This window comes from Pongo pygmaeus, chromosome 4, assembly GCF_028885625.2.
Source record: "Pongo pygmaeus isolate AG05252 chromosome 4, NHGRI_mPonPyg2-v2.0_pri, whole genome shotgun sequence".
In the NCBI taxonomy this organism is placed as follows: domain Eukaryota; kingdom Metazoa; phylum Chordata; class Mammalia; order Primates; family Hominidae; genus Pongo; species Pongo pygmaeus.
Genome location: NC_072377.2, coordinates 38,570,919 through 38,590,622, shown reverse-complemented (window position 1 = coordinate 38,590,622; position 19,704 = coordinate 38,570,919). Strand labels below are relative to the sequence as shown.

The window sequence follows — 19,704 nt, the reverse complement described above, 5'->3', positions numbered from 1 at the left end:
TCCTAAAGTGCTGGGATTACAGGCATGAGCCACTGTGCCTGGTCTATTTCACAAGATCTTCACTATAATCTCATGAAGTAGCAGGTAGTATGGGGGAAGGGAAGGGTTGGTTATTCTCATTTTACGGAAGAAGAAAGTGAGGAGTAGAAAGCATGGAGGATTTGCCTGAGATCACATAGTTAAGAGAGCACTAGGCCTTGAACCTGACCGGCTCTTCTTAATTCTGGCTTCCGGCGCCCTCTCAACTTTCCAATATTTTAGAAATGCATTTTCTTCCTCCCAAACTCTCATCACTTTGTTTTCCTGCGGAATTAACCTTTTACACATAGTTAGCAAAAGAAGAGTTTAAGTAGCTGTGTGTGATGTCATGAACGGGGGATAAGGCTAGGGGATTTCTGCTAGAGAAATAACAGCAATACCTCTTTCCTCTTTGGAAAGATACAGAAGTGGTGGTTCAAAGAAATTAAGGTAGAATAAATCTCAAATTCAAAGAAATGTACAAAATGAGGGAGAATAAGAAGGTTTATAAAACACATTATAGTTTCACGAAAATACATGGTTGGTGCAAAGAAGACACTGAACGAAGGACTCTCCACCTGGGAGAGGAAATGTGGAATTATTTGATACTATGAACAATCGTACAGATTAACCTTCAAACTTAAAAAAAGAGCAGAAACAGCAAAGTCGATGACAATGGGCCCCCAAGTACAAGTCCCTATGTTGGCAGCTTCCCAGAGCCTTTCATAAAAACTAAAAAAGAAAGGAAGAGAGGAAAGAAAACAAGAAAAGCAAAGGACGAAACAGAAAATTTAAAAGACAATTTTGGAGGTAACTACCCAAGAAATTGTTCTGTGGTTCTCTGAAGCAGCACAGCCCTGGAAGAGGGCCTGAGGCTGCAAGGACCTAGCAGGGCCGGAGGTGAAGGGCTCTTGTCACTTACAGTTCGGGGCTGCACCCCCAGCCACTCCCTTCTGACTAAGGGAAGTAGGAGGAAGAGGAGACAAGGAAGGGAAACAGGGAGGAAAAAAGAGCTGGGGGGCAAAATGGCAAGAGGACGGGAAAGGAGCCGAGTAGGAAAACGGGTGGGATGAATGAGAAAGAAGGGACACTGCGGCAAGAAGAGGAGGAAAGAAAGTGCCGAGGAAGACAACCGGGAGAGAAGGCAGCCACCGGGCAAGGAAGGACGGGAAACAGAAAAGGAAAGAAGGCGGCGCCGGAAAAGGAGGGGAGGGAATGGACCCAGAGGAATAGACAGAAATGCCAGGGAGGAGGAGGACACAGCGGCAGGTAACAGTGCAAAAATGGAGGAGGTGGAAGGAAGCTCTCAGCCGGGGCAGCGGGCCCCTCGTTTCAGGACGCCATGGCTGGGAAGGGAGAAGGAGGAGAAAAGATCCAAGCTGAGCGGTGGGGGAGGCCTTCCCGGAGCTAAACGGAACCAAGGACTCCCTGGTGGGTTTGGCTCACCCCCAGGGGGGAGAGGTACAGCCAGGGCCTGTCCCTGCTGTTGTTGGCCGTGGCCGTGGGCCCGTGGCCAACAGCCATCTTTCCCCTGAACTCCTTGCAAGGGTCGGGACGTGCCTGCCACACATCAGCTCTGCACATGAGCTTCCGAGGGGGTCTGTGGGCGCCCCCAGCAGCTGCTGGCTCAGCCCCCAGCTCAGGAGAGAAGTGTCCTCTGGCTGGCCGGCGGGGAGGCTTCCCACCACGGGTAGGCATGTCCCAGCTGCCACACCACTCACCCCGGGTCCCCCTGCATGCGGTTGGCCTGCCCTGGCAGGCCCTGGCCCCAGCCCGGAGCGCTCCCGCAGTCTCTCATAGGACTTACTGTACTTACTATTGAGGCAGTAATTCCCACACTCTGCCCGGTGCCAGCATGAAAGAGAACAGGGAGAGTCAGCCTTTCACAGTCCTTGTCAAATCCCAATTACTCTGGTTGCAGATCACTTGAAGCCTGGCTTGTTTCTCTCACAAAGCTCTGCCCGAGGGTCCAGAACGTCCTCTTAGGGAATGTGAATATGAGCCCCGCGGGGAACCACTGGAAATCTCTCCTCAGCATGATTGGCACCCAGCCACCCGCCTCCCCGCCTCATCTCGGCTTAATGAAGGTGGGGGTGGCGGTGGACCAAGAAGATGTTTAGAATCAGCTGTCTGACACTTCTGAGGCTCCCTCACCTTCAACTGACAATCTGCATTTCTTTTAAATCTAGAGAAACAGCTCCTTGCTCAAGAGTTACTTACCTTGTCAATGATTATTACTTTTCTTGGCTCTAGGCTGCATGTGAAAAAGGAATGATAAGCCAGCTAGCTGCCTCTTCTCTCTCCCTAGTGGAAAATATCGTCCTCATTCCCACCCCATCCCCCCTTGCAAGATTCCAGACCCCTGGTTATTTTGTGATTAACAAAGGCAGAGGCACCCTCGAGAAACAACACCACTGAATAAAAAATGGTCAAACTATGCTTCATTTAAGTGAGTATATATAGGGACAAATAATCACATCCAAAATCATCAGAGCTTCAAGTGACCATTGAGCCCTTTCTAGCTCTTTGTAGTTGGTTTAAATGTTGTAAACATTACTATTATTATTATCTTTTGAGAGAGAGTCTTGCTCTGTTGCCCAGGCTGGAGTGCAGTGGCACGATCTCGGCTCACTGCAACCTCTGCCTCCACGGTTCTAGCGATTCTCCTGCCTCAGCCTTCTGAGTAGCTGGGACTATAGGCATGTGCCATCATGCCTGGCTAATTTTTGTATTTTTAGTAGAGTTGGGGTTTCGCCATGTTGGCCAGGCTGGTCTCGACCTCCTGACCTCAGGTGATCCACCCGCCTGGGCTTCCCAAAGTGCCTGGATTACAGGTGTGAGCCACTGCGCCTGGCCAACATGATTATATTTTAACCTAACCCTATACCTAATTTTTTTGCTTTTATTTTACTGAAAAAATTTAATTGACACATAATAATTTTACATATTTATGGGGTACATAGTGATGTTTTGATACATATATAGTGATCAGATCAGGGTAATTAGCATATCCATCCCATCTCAAAATGTATCATTTCTTTGTGCTGGGAACAGTCAATGTCCTCCTGCTAGTTATTTGAAACTATATATTATTGTTAACTATAGTCATCCTATAGTGCTGTGGAACACCAGAACTTATTTCTCCTATCTCCCTATAATTTTGTATCCTTTAACAAATCTCTTCCTATTGCCCACTTCTCTCTACCATTTCCAGTATACCTAATTTTTTCTACATTGCCTTTTTTCTGTGGCAATGGCCTCACTGATTAGTTGAAATGTGTTCTTTTCATTTTCTTACATTTATATCTAGAAGCTTGTGCCATCTGGTGACACACACACACAAACACCCCAGTGGACAGCAGCCTCCAAGCCAGAAGCCCTGCAGTCCAGGCAAAGCAAATTTTCCATTTGAGGAGCTTGGAATTCCCAATAGGCTATAAAGAGTTGGTCAGGTGTGGTGGTTCACACCTGTAATCCCAGCACTTTGGGAGGTCCAGGCGGGTGGATCACTTGAGGTCAGGAGTTCAAGATCAGCCTGACCAACATGGTGAAACCCTGTCTCTACTAAAAATACAAAAATTAGCCAGGCATGGTAGGGCATGCCTGTAATCTCAGCTACTCATGAGGCTGAGGCAGGAGAATCGTTTGAACCTGGGAGGCGGAGGCTGCAGTGAGCCAAGATCACGCCACTGCACCCCAGCCTGGGGTGACAGAGTTAGACTCCATCTCCAAAAAAAAAAAAAAAAAAAAGTTGAAGGGACCACTGTTTCTTTCCCACATTCACGGGACCTTAGCAAAGGAAAGGGCCCTGTGGGCGTGGAAGGCTAACTTCCCCAACAACCAGGGCTCCTCTCAGCAGCATCCTTGATGGATGCCTATCCTACCGGAGCAAACACTTCCCACAGTGAGCAGCTCACTCTTCCACAAGGTGGCATGCTCCCGTGCTGGACCATTCTACTAGGTACAGAGATCTTTATTATAGTATGCTGACGGTAGCCACAAAGTAAAAACAAGCAAAACCTTTCCCTAAACGAGCAGCCCTTCAACTATCTGAAGACCAACATCTACACTAAACACCCCCAGATCTCCCATTCTGGGGGTGTTTAATGATATACCATCCACAGAAAAGAAATTCCCTTGAATTTGGCTCTTGTAGTTGGTTTAAATGTTTTCTAAAGGAAGTTATCCTTCGCATTTTAGTGCATTAGTACATCGAAGCATGACTCTAATCATCAAATCATCTTATATTTTTTATTTTTTGAGATAGAGTCTCACTCTGTCACCCAGGCTGATCTCGGCTCACTGCAAACTTCGCCTCCCGGGTTCAAGCGATTCTCCTGCCTCAGCCTCCCGAGTAGCTGGGATTACAGGCATGCACCACCACACCTGGCTAATTTTCGTATTTTTAGTAGAGATGGGGTTTCACCATGTTGCCCAGGCTGGTCCCAAACTCCTGACTTCAGGTGATTCGCCTGCCTCAGCCTCCCAAACTGCTGGGATTACAGGCATGAGCCACCGCGCCTGGCCTAACTCTAAACATCTTAAAAGTATATATTGTTATGTGATATCAGGGCATCTGAATGTTTGGTTGTCCTAGGGTTTGTCTTTGCAGACATTACTAAGCTGCTTCCTTAGCCATAGACATCTTATATGACCATGTAACTGACAAGGAATGTATCTTGCTAGTTTTAAGATGGAGTTGATTTTTTGTCACCCTGGCTCTCCTATGCTCCTGGTTCCCTAACAAAGGTGCAGGAATCTTGGGAACCATCTTAGAATTGTGCTATTACAAGTTCCAATTACTAAAGGAGAAAATGACCAGAATGAGGGACTGGGAACAGCCAACATGGTCATTAGCTGAAGGACTGCAGCGAAAAGAGTCTGGGTATTTGTTTAATGTGTATGTTTGCATGTTTCACTCTTTAATTCATCTGTAAGATAAACACAATTGAAATTTTTTTCCTATGTAACAACCAAATACTTCTGTAACAATAATTAAGTAACCTCTCTTTTCCAATTAATTTGAAATGACTTATTTTTAATATATTAATATACTTTAATATATTAAATTAAATCTATTAAAATAATTAATACATTAAATTTTTATATTTAGTATTAAATATTAACATTATCTTAATATAATTTAATATTTAAAATCAAATATTAACATTATCTTAATATAATTTAATATTTAAAATCAAATATTAATATATTGATATTAAATATAAAAATTAGTATATTAATTTTTAATATAATACATTAAATGATATAACATTTAATATATTAAATTATATTAAAGAGAAATTCCCTTTAGTATGCATAACTTATATGTTTTATTAATTTGTGGTTTTATATACAGAGTTTTCTTATATTTACAGAAGCTTTTTTTACATATATATGCTGGGACCTAAAACAAAAAAAATCACCCAAATCAGACCCTGGAACATGATGTGACTCAAGTAAACACAATATAAATGCCCTAAATGTTGCATGTGTGGTAGGTCAGTATTGATCAGGCAGCATTGGATACTTGAGGACTGTGCGCCCCGATGAGTAAGGCGCTAAGCCTAGCTTTGTCTCAACAGCTATTGACTCTGTCTTATGCGGGGCCACCTGCTACAGAGAAACACCGCCATCTAGTGGCCTCTGGGATCCTGCACAGTCTGAATTGAAGCTGTTCTAGTAACACAGGGAAGGGAAGCAAGGGCCAAAGCTTAGTTTCCCAGGTGACTTGTCCACTATAGACTGGGAGAACCCAGAGAAAACATCTGTGTCCTGTACTCACCTCTTAGACACTCAGAGCATGGCAAAGGCTCTGAGAGATTCTGCAGAAGAGAGAGAATTGTCTGTTTACTCAGGATTATCCAAATGTATTTCACCATAGAAGCCTCCTCCCATTTGGTGTATGTGAATGTGTGTGTGTGTGTGTGTGTGTGTGTGTGTGTGTGTGTGTACAAAGCAGCGATTAATATTCCTCAGAACTTAGTTTTTTACATGAGCTTTGTGAAATTCTTCTAGAACATTTTAGTAACTTACTTAGATACACAAGCTCTGAGGAACTGGGACACAAGATGGGTCCACTTGGGTGCAAGTAAAGAAAAAAGGAAAGAAATCTCTAAGTATGGAAGTAATTTTTGATGGGGAAGGCCTTGTTGAGAAAAAAGGGGGCCTAGATATTGGGGTAGTGCATGGGGTGGAGAAGATGCCTGAAATTGAAACCCACCAAATGGAAGGCAAGGGGACTCCCAAGGTCAAACCTTATGTTTTTTCTTAGCACCTGAAGTCATAGCTGGGAGTGAGAAGAACCTCTGGCTTCTCCTGTCCTGGTGGGTCTTGAAGGTGGGACAGACAGGTTTGAGTTTCTGCAGTGGCCACTGCTACAGGAAGCCTGTGGCGTCCCAAGAGCACCTCAGACGCTCAGTGGGAGCTCAGTGCATCCCTTGGTCTGGGTCAGGCTCTCCTGCTCCTGCCCCCAACCCCACAGGAAAAAGCGGGGGCCCTGAAACCACCATGTAGTTTAAGTGCCGGGAACTGCTCCAGGATTTGTCTGAGTTTCTGGCCCCTGCTCTCCTGGGTTACCAAGAGGTGGGAACAAGTGTCAAATTGTCCAACTATGGCCCTTGTGGAACTCACTTGCCACACTCTCTGATGAGGCTGAAAAAGACCCAGACTCACTGACTATCCAGAAAACGAAATTCCTCAGGAAGAAGGCGCCCTTTGGTATGGATTGGATGAGGCCTGGTGCTGGTTATTTCTATACCATTTTGCTCCATGTAAAAGGACAGGTTTAACTTCTGTAGGAATACTGGGAACAGGTTCTTGCTTTTGAAACACGGTTTGATTATGAGGCAGAAAAAAACCCCAACTTTTAAATATATGAGGATAAATATCACCTTGCTGGATGAAACAGGATTCTTTCTGACAACCAAGGATGGCTTCTCACCATTCTTGGTCTTTCAAACCAAGGATTTACGCAAACTTCCTGTGTATTCTCTTGCATATCTATGGAACAACATAATCGCCCATCTCTTTTCCTTTTCTTTCCAATCCTTACAGTGGGACTAAATGCTTTCTCCAATATTATAGCAGTCAGCATGGCAACTGCCCACAATTGGTACCTGCTGGAGCTGGAAAAATTGTTGCAGAGACCCATTAATCCTCTCCAGTCATTATGATGGAGAGGAAATTATGAGATAGGGGCCATACCTCTGATATATGAACCTTCTCAGGATTTGGAAAGGATGCCATCTTCCCAGAAGCAGTATCTTGATTTCAAAACACAATCCGATACTAATTCAACATGGAGGGTGGCTGCTGGCTCATGTGGGTTCCAATCTTGGTTCTAGACTGCTTTTCTGCTTTGCAGAAAAGTGTCCCCAATGTCCTGCAGTTCCCTCTGCCATCATCCATTCCCACAGATCTTGCCAGATCCAGGTGCTCACTGGGATCTGCCCCAACATTCTGGTAAGATTTGCTTCTCATTGAACCTGAACCTATAGTTACAAAGCTATAAATGTGAGCACTTTATCCCTGTTATGGCTAATGTTCTGCAGCAGGAAATGAGGGCTAACAAGATCACACATTATCCTTTCTTTCTCCCTTTAATTTCCAGTGCTAAATGTTCATCTAAGTCCGGGATTTATATATTGACCATTAATGTTAGATATAAGGCAAGCACAAATTGGAAGCTCCTGTGGTAAAATTGGAGACAGTAAATTCAAACATTGATGTGTGAAATCCAAACCCAATTTTCTGAATGAATGAGCCACTCTCCAGCTAAATCTCTGTAAGTACAACCTATTAGCTAAACAGCAATTTGCTTGTTAGGATTCTAGTCAGGATAATTCACAAATGAATCAATTACTCTTCCTTGTTAAAAATACAAGGAAGATTTGCCATGTAGATTTCAAATTCATTTAAACATAAGAAATACTACTAAGTCTTCCAATTGGCAAATTGGCATCTTTCATATTTTCCAAGACTGCTGCAAAATGACAAAATGACTTCTCCTACCATTCCATATACCAACATAACTACCTGTAATTTATAGTTTTCCTCTAAGCCCTAATTCTGATAAAAATCAAGAACCTGGAAATAGGAAAGACAGTGCACATTCCTTCAGAGGCTCATTGCTTTATTTCTTCCAGGCTTGTTTTTTTTTTTTTTTTAAGTTGCTGGGCAGGTAAGGCCACACTGAGACTGAAAAATGAAGGACCAACATGATGGATATATGTGGGAAGCCTATTCTAGATACCAGGGCCATGTCCTCAGCTTCCCATAAGCAGGTATAGAAAGCAAGTCCAGCAGGGTCTCATGGTCTATGACCTGCCCCGGCTTTCAGTCTAGGGCAAGATGGAAACTGAGTAGCCCACAGCACATGCTAATGGATTTTATTTTTCTCCCCACGAATAATGATGACCAGTATTGGTTGGTTGCTTGAGTACTTACCAGGCCCTCTTCTAAATGTTCTGGATACATTGTCTCATTTAGTCAACACTATAACCCTCTGTGTTAGACACACAATAATACTGCTATTATTATTCCCATTTTACAGTTGAGAAAACTAAGGCACAGCAATTTGATAGCCTAAAAAGTAGCACTATACAGAAGGTTATGCATACTTTAGTTTGGAGCAACTAATGTGTAATTTGTGTTTCTGCATATTTGGGCAAGGTTTCTCTTATACAGCACTCACAGACAGGGGTTAAAATATTTATCAGTCTACAAAGCACAGGCATTCATCTATCAGGATAGGCTCTGGGAGTGGCTCAGATGCAAAAGTCCTGGAAACCTCTACTCTGTTATGGGTTAACTCTTGGGTTGCTAGACTATGAGGTGATTCTCAAGAAAGGAGCCAGGGCAGAGGGTGGGGAACCTATTTACTCACTGTTAGCAGAAGTATTTCAGCATTTAACTCTTATTTAAGGAATTATGGTAGTTTATAAATAATCATCTAATAAGTTATTGAAATAATTGATCAAAATAACCAGTATGGTTGTACCACTGTTACAACTCTTCCATTAAGAGTTGTGGTCCCCCAATTGGCTGTCCGTTCCTTCCACTCCCTCCAGGGAGCTGTGCCTCAGACCCCTGAGTGTACCTTTCTGGCAGTGAAGCCCCTCAAAGCCCAAGGGGCAGTCACAGTCATAGCTCTCCTTCCTGGGCCGGCAGCTGCCCCCATGGGCACAAGGGGCTCTCACACAGGGATGGGCCGCATTCTCCACATTCACTCCGGAGGTGAAGTCATGCTTCACATGGATGGTTCGGTCGTTCAGGATGATCTGGGGAGAGAAAAACATAAAGAAATTCAGGAATTGAGAAACATCTTTGTAGTCTTCTAAAGCTTCCCTTGGCACATTAACCTGAGCTACACATAGGGAGATTAAAAATAATTTTTTTAAAGTCCAGTTTCTACTTTTTTTTTTTGGAGATGGAGTCTTTCTCTGTTGCCCAGGCTGGAGTGCAGTAGCGCAATCTTGGCTCACTGCAACTTCTGCCTGCTGGGTTCAAGCAATTCTCCTGCCTCAGCCTCCCAAGTAGCTGGAATTACAGGCACCCACCACTAACCCCGGCTAATTTTTGTGTTTTTAGTAGAGATGGGGTTTCACCATGTTGGCCAGGCTGGTCTCGAACTCCTGACCTCAGGTGATCCGCCCACTTCAGCCTCCCAAAGTGCTGGGATTACAGGCGTGAGCTACCTCGCCAGGCCCAGTTTCTACTTTTATAGTCTTGTCATCTATGCGGAAGCTGAAGTGATCCCAAGTTGATCCACTTCGGAGAATCTGCGGAGTGAAGCGCTCCTCTGGTTCCGGAAGACTGGCCACTCGGTTAGGTTGTAAAGAACTCCCAAGAACTACAAAGTTCGGATTTCAACTCAGCTGCACATTAGAACCACCTGGGGGGCTCTTAAGAAATACTAATGCCCAGACCCGCCCAGACCCGCCCAGACCCATTGAACCAGAATCTCTGAAGGTGAGACCAAGTCATCAGTAACTTTAAAAAGTTTTTGAGGGTCACCTCAGAAGATGCAGCCCAGGTTGGGAGACACTGGTATATAAAGCAGGGTGGGGAGAGTGCAAAACACAGTGTTACGGAGGGGGAAGTCAAACAAGGCACCCTGGCTCCCAGTGGCTGTGGAATCCAGAGACACTTCCTAGTGTACTCCTTTATGTTTCCAACTAATGTTCTCAAGCAGTCTCCTAAAATTCCATCAGCTGGACCACCCCGATTGTCCCACTCACTCCTGCTATCCTCCTTCCCTGACGTTCCTGAATCCCCTCCCTCTGCACATTCCCTTCCCCACTTAAGAAACAAAAGTGAAACACAGGTCGCATTCTTTACCCCACTGTGCATGGATTTACTGGTGCTCAAGAGCTCCCTTGCACCTTCTGCCCTGCAATGTGACTCTAGTGAAACTGACAAATTATGAGGAGGGGCTACTGGGTTCCCTAGCCCCAAATAAATGGATCCAAAGTTACCAGCCCTTGATTCAGAATATGGATTTACTTTGAACTGTTGCTGGCTTTCCAGAACTTCGAGACAGTAAGAACACCTCCCAGGGGAACCCCCACTGCCCAGGGGTTATAAGAGGTTAGCAATGGCACTTCCTGCCACGAATCTAAGCTTCCAAAGGCTTGCCTGGCCCTTGGAGAGCATTGGGAGAGTTGAGAGAAAACTTTTCCCCAGTCCTGAATCTGGGAAGCTGCTAGGAAGTAGCCAGGATCCTTCTACAATCTCCCCCTTTCAGGCTGCAAGTGAAGGACCATGAAACTGCGTAATATGTGCTGAGACAAGCCAAGAATGGCACTGTTCACTACAGGACACAGCCCAGCCCGTGAATCAGGCAGGAGAGGGTGGTCTTTCTAGCAGGAGATAGGGAGAGGGTTGTGTGTGCTGCGTGACGGGGAGGGCACAGCCTGAGAAGAGCAGGCAGAGGATGGGAAACGTCTTAGCATCCCAGCTTGTTTCCTAGGTGAGAATTTGAAACACCTGGTTAAGCATGGCCAATCCCACTCATGGCGGAGAATGGTCTGAACTGAGGTGTCACAGACCTCGAAGTTCAGTAACAAAGGGAAACATGTGACTGTCAGCAAATGTTGACTGGGCCTGACACTGTGATGGGAGATAACATGGTCACAGTACCAGGGGCCCTTTTCAGTGAAAGGAGGGACTTCTTTCATCATTCCTCCTTCACCTTAGCCTCCCTCATGCTCCATCTCAGGTCCAAAAAGGATCCTTTCGCCACCATTGGTCACTAAAGGAAAACAGGATGAAGCTAACACCCAGGAACTAAACATGCTTTTCTTCAGATCCTTGTTCTCCCAGTGTTTGGTGGTTCTGCCCACCTGGGCTGGGGAGTCAAGCTGCAGGTCTGTTGCAGACAGAGCATGTCTTCATAACCACAGAGATCATGGGAAGCCCCAAGAGAAGGAATAAAAGAGAGCAGGCCAGAAGCAGTGGCTCATGCCTGTAATCTCAGCACTTTGGGAGGCCAAGGCGGGCAGATCACGAGGTCAGGAGTTCGAGACCAGCCTGGCCAACATGGTGAAACCCTGTCTCTACTAAAAATACAAAAATTAGCTGGACGTGGTGGCAGGCGCCTGTAATCCCAGCTATTTGGGAGGCTAAGGCAGGAGAATCACTTGAATCCAGGAGGTGGAGGTTGCAGTGAGCCGAGATCACGCCACTGCACTCCAGCCTGGGTGACAGAGCGAGACACAGTCTCAAAAAAAAAAAAAAAAAAAAAAAGAGAGAGTGGGGAGTCAATATCTTTCACTGAATGTTTTTTTCCTGAACCTTCTAGGGAAGAACTCTTCAATCTATGCTCTTAAGAGCTTGGTTACATGATCAATGAACACCAACTGCTAAAGTGTGGGGGTGGGGATGAGCACTGGCTCTAATGTTGAGCAAACTGCAAAGTACCGCAAAAGAGAAGCGCAGAGCCAATGTTGCTATTCACCTCCATCCACCTCCTTCCCTACTGTGGAAGTATCTGCAGACGCCTGATGCCATTTCACTCCCTCAGCAGTCCTAATATAGTTTGGTAGATTTGCTGTAAAAATTCATCATCACCAAGTAGCATTCATGGAATGTCTGCCGGGCATAGACCCAGGAGCAGATGTTCTAAGAAAGTGAGGTTGGAAAGCCATGCTGTGGGCATTAAAATATAAAATTTTAAAAATGTTAAAACTTTCTCAAAGTGTCTTTCTTGGGTGCAGCAGATGACACTGATCATAATCCTCACTTTTTTTGTCTACAGTCTGGGTGGCCCAGTAAACATGAGGAAGAGATGCCTGTACCTTCTGGATGCTCCCGCTGAAAGGCTTCAGGACACCCGAGTTCTTCTTCACATCATCATAATTGAGGACTCCGCCAATAAAAATGTCTGTGTTGCACTTAATCTGTGTGAAGCCTCCCTGCCAAGAGATTAAAAACAAAGCATGGTATGACTTTAAAACAGATGTTCAAAATGATCAAATGGGTCTTCGGTTCCCTGTTGGGGAACCAAATGGTAGACAGACCCTCGAGACCCATCATGACAATCTGTCTACACACGGGCTTCACTTTCACAGTGCTTCTCATTGCTACTTACCACCTGCCTGAATGTTGGTGAAAGTCTTAATGTCTCTAAGACTTCATTTCATTGTCTGCAAAATGGGAGTCATTGTATCTACCTCATAGCTATGTCATGATGACTGTGGCAGACTGCCACAGTAGTGCCAACGGTAGTTCACAGGTACCCCTTTCCCATAGGAAGATTGCCTCCAACCTGTCGGCTCAGATGAGCTTGTGTGACTTCTTATAGCCAATAAAACATGAGCAGAAGAGAAAAGAATTGCTTCTGGTCAGAAGCTTTCAGAGCCAGAGAGTAGTTCACCATGGCTTTTTCTCCTTCCCTCTGTTCCTTCAGCCCAGATCTCAGATTAGAGCTGCAGCTAACCATTGGTGGATATGTATCATGAGTGAGAAATCCTTACATTTGAGAGCTCTGGGAATGAACACACTTTAAGTAATGTTAAGTTATTATTTTCTTTGATTTACGATAAAATAAATACAAATAGTAGCAGCTTTGATCATTTATTTAACAAATATTATTAGGCACTTACTATAATATGCCCCAGCCACTATGTTAAGTGCTGGACAAACAGCAGAAAATAAGAAAGACCCAGTCCTGCCCTGCAGGGGTTTATGCAAGCAGGGAATACAGACAAGTAAACGAGCAGGTGAGATCAGCACTGGGAAGAGCTGTACAGGTGGCTATGGGTGCACCTGGGTGCCAGACACGGGAGTCTCATATCCTTCCCGAGACACAGGGAGTAGGGGAGGTGGTCAAGGAAGAGCTAACACTGTAGAAACTGGAAGACGTTGGGGCTTAGAGGGAATGTGAGCATAAGGCACAGGCGAGAGGGGTCCAGAGCACGCAGAGCCTTACACGCCACATTAGGAGCGTGAACTTTCCCCAAAAAGCAATGAGATTTAAGCAGGAGAGAGAGAAGTCTGTGCTTTGGAAGATCATTGGCCAGAGGGAGGAGAAGGAATCCGGGGTCATGTCAAGGGTAGAGAAGACAAGACAGGTGAGACATGGAGGAGGAAGCTCTGTTTACCTTAGGGAGTGCCCCCATGGCTGGGTCCAGCCAGGTGGCCCAGGGAAATTTCAGTTAGATTAATAGACCAAAATGCCTTCTGTCAATAGCCTTCGGGCAGCTTTGAGGGTTCTTACTTAACTAGGAGGTTATCAAAGAAGTATAAAGGCTTTCAGGAATTCTTGTGGCCCAGCAGAATACTGAACCAGTTAGGAACTGTCACCACAAACCCACAGGCATCTTTCTCTTGTCATTGCTCTTACACAAAAGCTAAAATAAGATGGAAAGAGGAAAGGAGGAAGGACGCAGGGTCAAGGAGGTTTCAGAGCAGCTGGCTGCTAGGAAAAAGAATTGCATTATGGCTGTGTCCAGCAGCGGGGCCTTGTGGAGTGAGGAGCAGTTCCTTTTGGCTGCTCATCAAAATCCTCGTGCAGCACCCTCCTGCTGACAAGTGGAAGGGCTGCAGCTGCCATGCCCAAGGGGGACCGCAGGAGAGAAGCAAACATATCCCACCAAAGCCAGGCCTGCTCTGCAGTGAGGGGTTTTGTGTCTGGATCCTATACCTTGGCTTGGCTGGAAACAGTTTGCAAAGCTGAGCAAACTTCCAGGCTGGAGTTTCCTGAAAGCCTCAGAAGCACTGCTCTTCCACGCGTCTTGCATAGTCGGACTCAAGCCCAGGCTTCTGCTGTTTCTCAGAGCTGCCAGCTGAGCAGCCTGGTGGTCAGGTTTAGTCTGCACACAGGCTCTTAGGTGCTTAGGTCCTGGGTTAGCCCCTCAAAGTGTACTCTAACCCCTGCCCTACCTGTCTCTGAGCTCTAAGACCACTGCCCTGTCAGCCACACTTCGAACATGATATGGACAGCAGGGGAGCAGATTCCTTGTGGAAAAGACTTGATGAAGGTTTAGCATATGGAGATCAGACATTGGCCTTCCCACTCCTGGTTCACAGTGGACTCAGCAGAACGTCCTTCCAATGCACACACCAAAGCCACACCTTCCTGTGGGTTCCTTTTGCTTTAAAACTCCAGTCAGCTCCATTCACCCACATGCCGCCAGAGGTCAAAAAGCCAAAAAGGAGGATGCAGGTGCCACCATATTGGTTTCATGCTCTTTTGCTGATGTGCAGTGATAGAAACTCTGAGGTGTGGTTTTTACCTATGTGTTGTCTCTCAGATCCTAATAGTAAATACTGTGTCCTGAGGAGTAACTTATTTATAATCATGGACCTTGCCCCTACTGTTTACAAACATTCCCATCCTCAGCTTTTGTTCCTGTTTTACAGATGTTTGCAACTAAGATCTATAGAGATACAATTGGATTTATATCATTAAGCCAACAGACAGCGAGGTGTATTCTCGTGAGCTTCTAATTCTGTCTTGGACTAAAGTCGGCTGTTAGAATGTTCTGGATTGCACTAGAAGTGACTCTGGTTCTCCATTTAAAATCAATTTCCATTCATCCCCTCCTTTCTTCCCTCCCCCCCTTCTCTCCCCCCACCCTTCCTCCCTTCCACAGATATATATGGAGCATTTTCTAAGTGTGAAGGGTGCCCACCTCTTGAAACAGAACCCAATTTGGGATTCCCCTCATTCCCAAGGAGGCCCTTGGTTCCAACTGGTCCTCCCACCACTGCAGCCCCTCAGGCTGGCTTCTGGACACATGTGTCCCTCTTTCTTCTCTCTCCAATCAAGTACCTCTTTCCCCAGCAAAAGTCTCTTTTCTTTCCTTTTCTTTTTTCTACTAATTTGCTTATCAGTATACCCAAATTTGTCAATGTCCTTTGCAAATCTTCCTTTGCACAGAATGTAAACTGGTGGGAACTAAGATATTGGCAAATCTAAAGTCCCCTCTATTATTAAGGAACTGTAAATTGTGTGTGTGTTTGCAGAATCCTAGCAGGCTAGAGTTTAAAGCAAATCTCCCTGACTTCCTCTTAAAAATGTTATTTTTCTTTGAACATAACCTTGGAATTAAAATCATGGAGGAAAGTTATAAACTTAAGTAGAAATCCTATCCTCTTGAGTCCATAACCCTACACTATTCACCACGACCACCACCTCCACTACTGCTACTACGTAAAGCTGTTTAGTGCTGACCTGGCATCAGGTACTGTTGTGTTTTACATGTACAATTCTTTTAATTCTCACAACAACTCTGTGAAGTAGGCATTATTATCATCACCATTATCCCCATTGATAAGAGGATAATGCTGAGACAAGAAAAACAACCTTGGTAAGTCAAGTAACCAGTATGAGCTCACACCACTGGTAAGTAATTGAGCCAGATTTTGAGCCCCAGGAGTCTGGACTTACAGCCTGTTCTTGTCAGGCCTCCCCCATGCACCACAGGCCCTACCCCAGAGTCCATGTTCTTACCTACTACTTGCTGTAGCTGATAAGAACAAAGGTGGTGGGAGGTGAAGAGGTGAAAGGCAATTTTGTAAGTGCTAAACCTATTGGGTATCAACTCACTTAATCCTCACAACTCTATGAGGCCCATACTATTATTATCCCCATTTATAGCTAAGCAACAGAAAAGTTAAGTAACTTGCCCAGTGGGGAGCTGGGATTTTCACACAGGCACTGAAGTCCATGTAGTTAACCACAACACTCTGCTGCTTTTCTACCAAGACAGGCAGAAAACAGTAATCTGGCTCACACTAATCATCAAGAGAAAAGGTGTTCTGTTCTTACCTCTGCCATTCCCTCCACTACCTTCTGCTTATCCACCTGTAAGATTCCATTCTTTGCTGTGCGAGATACACGAAGCTCGTGCCAGTTGCCCAGGGTGAGGGGATCTTCACTCCTGTGGAAGGAAGATGTGATGTTATTTTTATGTATCGAGTTGATTAGGATAAGGAATGCCCAGATAGCTGGTAGAACATTATTTCTGGGTGTGTCTGTGAGTGTGTTTTTGGTAGAGATGAGCATCTGCATCAATAAACTTAGTAAAGATCTGCCCTCACCAACCTGGGCAGGCATCATGGAATCTGCGGAGGCTCTGAACTGAACAAACAGGAAGAGGAGGGGGGAAGTGCTCTCTCTTCTTGAGTTGGGACATCCACCTTCTCTAACCTTGAACATCAGTGCTCCTGGTTCTTTGGTCTTCAGACTTGGACCAAGACTTACATCATCAGCTTCCTGGTACTTGGGCCTTTGACTTGGACTGGAACGGACATCATGGGCTCTCTGGTTCTCGGGCCTTCAGGCTTGGACTGGAAATACACTGCTAAATTTCCTGGGCTGCCAGCTTGCAGACGGCAGGCCATGGGACTTCTCAGCCTCCATAACCATGCAAGCCAATGGCTCATGATAAATCTCTCTACATGTCTATTTATAGCCTAGTGGCTCTGTTTCCCTGGAGAATCCTGACGAACATAGAAGGAAACCAAGCATGGGTTAGCATGTTATGGATCATTTTTGTCAATCTAGCCATGAGGAAACTAATGCTAACCTTAGGCACCCCAATCCATTCAGTAAAAAGAAAACACTAATTACTGCTTAGTAACAACAGCAGGATTAGCTACTATTTATTGGATGCCTTCATACAGTAGGAGCATTGCATTTATTGTTTTATTTATTCCTTACAGTGAGCCTGAAATGGGGTTCAGTGAGTCTGGTGAAATGGGTTTTCTAGATGAGAGGTGGCATGAAGATAAAATATGGTCATAATTGCACACAAGCTTGGAAGAAGAGAAAAATTATAGGAGCTATGATGTAAAAAACAAATTATTTGGCGTACCAATGTCTGTAACATATTTTGAAGTGGATAAAAAATAAGGACCTTTCTGCTATAGGCCTGAGTGGTTGCTGTTGAAAAGGGCAAGTTCATGAAACCTGGGAAACTGGTGGTGGTCCTGGCCAGATGCTACTCCAATGCAAAGCTGTCATCACCAAGAACATTGATGATGGCACCTGAGATCGCCCCTACAGCCACCAGATATCCCCTTGGACAAAACCGTTATCAATAAAGATGTCTTCAGAGACCCTGCTCTTAACCACAAGGCCCAATGGGAGGCCAAGGTCAAGTTTGAAGAGAGGAACAGATGGGCAAGAACAAGTGGTTCTTTGAGAAGCTGCAGTTTTAGATACTTTCGGTCATTAAAATTTTTTCTAAAAAAATAAGAAGGATGGATGGACAGATATAACAATGGCTAGATATGTGATGAGGCAAATATAGCAAAATGTTAATTACAGACTATAGGTGCTCAGTATCAGGATGCTTACTGTACAATTCTTCCAATTTTTCTATATGTTTGAAATTTTTCATAATAAAATATTGGGAGGGAAACAGATTTCATATTTTCTGATATTGTAAAAATGATTAAAATTACATTAAAATTTCAATTATTCATTCAAAGTGGAAGTGCTTAAAGTTTAATGATATTTATGCAAGTTTTACTCATTACGTTTTATAGTGAGGTGTGCAGAAAGAGACTCATTATTGCATTTGTATTTCTAGCAATGTCTAATTCCTGGCCCTCGCTGAACTTCCCAATTATCTTGTGGTCCTGGATCATCTTTAGAAAACCATGAGGAATACCAATGGGCACAATTATTGAAAGGTCACCACCCCCTCACTTAATTTTTGCTTTGGCAAATGCTTTTGTGATTTGTTCTTAGCAATTAGAATTTAATCACCTTGGCTAAATCAATATGCAATAAAGAAATAAGCAGCCCTTTTTAAGTGGTCTATCTCCATAACAGAGCCATTTCATGTTTTTATACTGCAGAGGTCATTTGCTGTCAATACGCCACCTTCCTCAACATCCTTTTATTGATCACAGCCATCAAGAACTCATTCCAGTTGTTGTGATTTTTTAATCAAGTTCATAACGAATTTGCCCATCTTATCCTTTTCCTAAAGTTAAAATGATCTGGCCAATTCCACAACTTCCTATAGTTTGGGTTTTCACTGCATTTTCTTAATTAAGCAAGAAGTCTTTGAAATGGTTTTCAAAATAAACAGCTTCCAATGGGGCATCTGAAACACCAAGAGGAATCACTTTTGTTAGGTTACGCTCAGGAGGGGATAGGATAAGGGGGCAGATGGTGGTTTGTCCCTTAGAAACTCTTGCCTCATTTTCATCACCTAATTCTTAAAAATTCTTTTTCCAGTTGCCTTTCCTGACAGACAGTGAAACAATAACTTAGTAAATTTACAAAAAAATTTAAAAACACCACGTGGCAAAAATAAGCACAGAGTTATGAAAGAGAGAAATGCTGGACTTCTAAGGGTTCCATGTGCTCGTGACCCCGGAGCTGCCACTGCAGAGAGGCAGTGTAAAGAGGGCAGTCTGTCCAGGAGGAGGGCTGATGATCCCCGACCCTCTTCTGGATCTTTCTGGTCATTCCTTATCCAGGAAGAAAACCATTTAAAAGTGCAAGGTGATATTCTAGGTGTCTTCTTTTGTCAACTTGACATACAGTTCTAAGTGAATTGCTTAGGCTATTTTGCATAATCATATGTAAATTGAATCAATTAAATCCCCACCAAAGTTGTCTTGAAATATAGGATGTTTTTGCATAACCAGAGGTACAACAATATTTGTCCGTTCCCCTAGAGGGGAAGGTGTCACTGATGTGCAGGAATTCAGCCACAAGGACAAAAACAAACCATCCTTTTTAAGAACTGTTAAAACCTAATGCAGTGAACATTTTCTATCAGCCAGGAAAAATGATCAGTAGTTAAGGGCAACGCATGGTTGTAGCATCTCACCTACATACTCTTTTTAAACATGACAGTCTAGCAATATGGATAGTGATTGAAAATAGTCTGCAATATTCTTTGAAACAACAGACTAACTGATTTCCTGTTACAGGGCACCATGGAGCAAAACATCCTAGTGAGTTTCAAAAAAGACGAATTAGACAAATGTAGGAACAAGCAGTATGTCTGCATTCGATTAGTGGCCCCTCCGGCTTGAAGGTTAAAACTACCATCAACACAATAAAAAGATGGGAGACATAAACAAATAAAAGCATCTGCATCTACCAACTACAGGCTCCAAGGAACAATCGACCTGCTAAGTAATGTAATAGTACAAACTAGATAACAGTAGGAAAGTTTTGACTACTTAGACCAATTCTGCAAATACCAGCAA

The 19,704-nt window shown here is 44.3% G+C and overlaps 1 protein-coding gene and 1 pseudogene across 4 annotated transcripts in view; one reads left to right on the top strand and one right to left on the bottom strand.

Moving 5' to 3' along the window:
- EGFLAM (EGF like, fibronectin type III and laminin G domains) overlaps nucleotides 1–19,704 on the bottom strand; it is a 207,651-nt gene that overhangs the window by 17,123 nt on the left and 170,824 nt on the right. For 3 of the 4 annotated variants that reach the window (XM_054489179.2, XM_054489180.1, XM_063664745.1), the window contains 3 exons: nucleotides 16,295–16,406; nucleotides 12,318–12,434; nucleotides 9,119–9,299 (listed from right to left, as the gene is read on the bottom strand). In XM_054489179.2, the coding sequence (XP_054345154.1) occupies nucleotides 9,119–9,299; nucleotides 12,318–12,434; nucleotides 16,295–16,406 (410 nt within the window). Of the gene's footprint in view, nucleotides 1–1,834; nucleotides 2,197–9,118; nucleotides 9,300–12,317; nucleotides 12,435–16,294; nucleotides 16,407–19,704 lie in introns of those variants that run through there. The other variant, XM_054489181.2, reaches the window with a different exon arrangement.
- Nucleotides 17,345–17,688, top strand: LOC129037076 (large ribosomal subunit protein eL27-like; annotated as a pseudogene).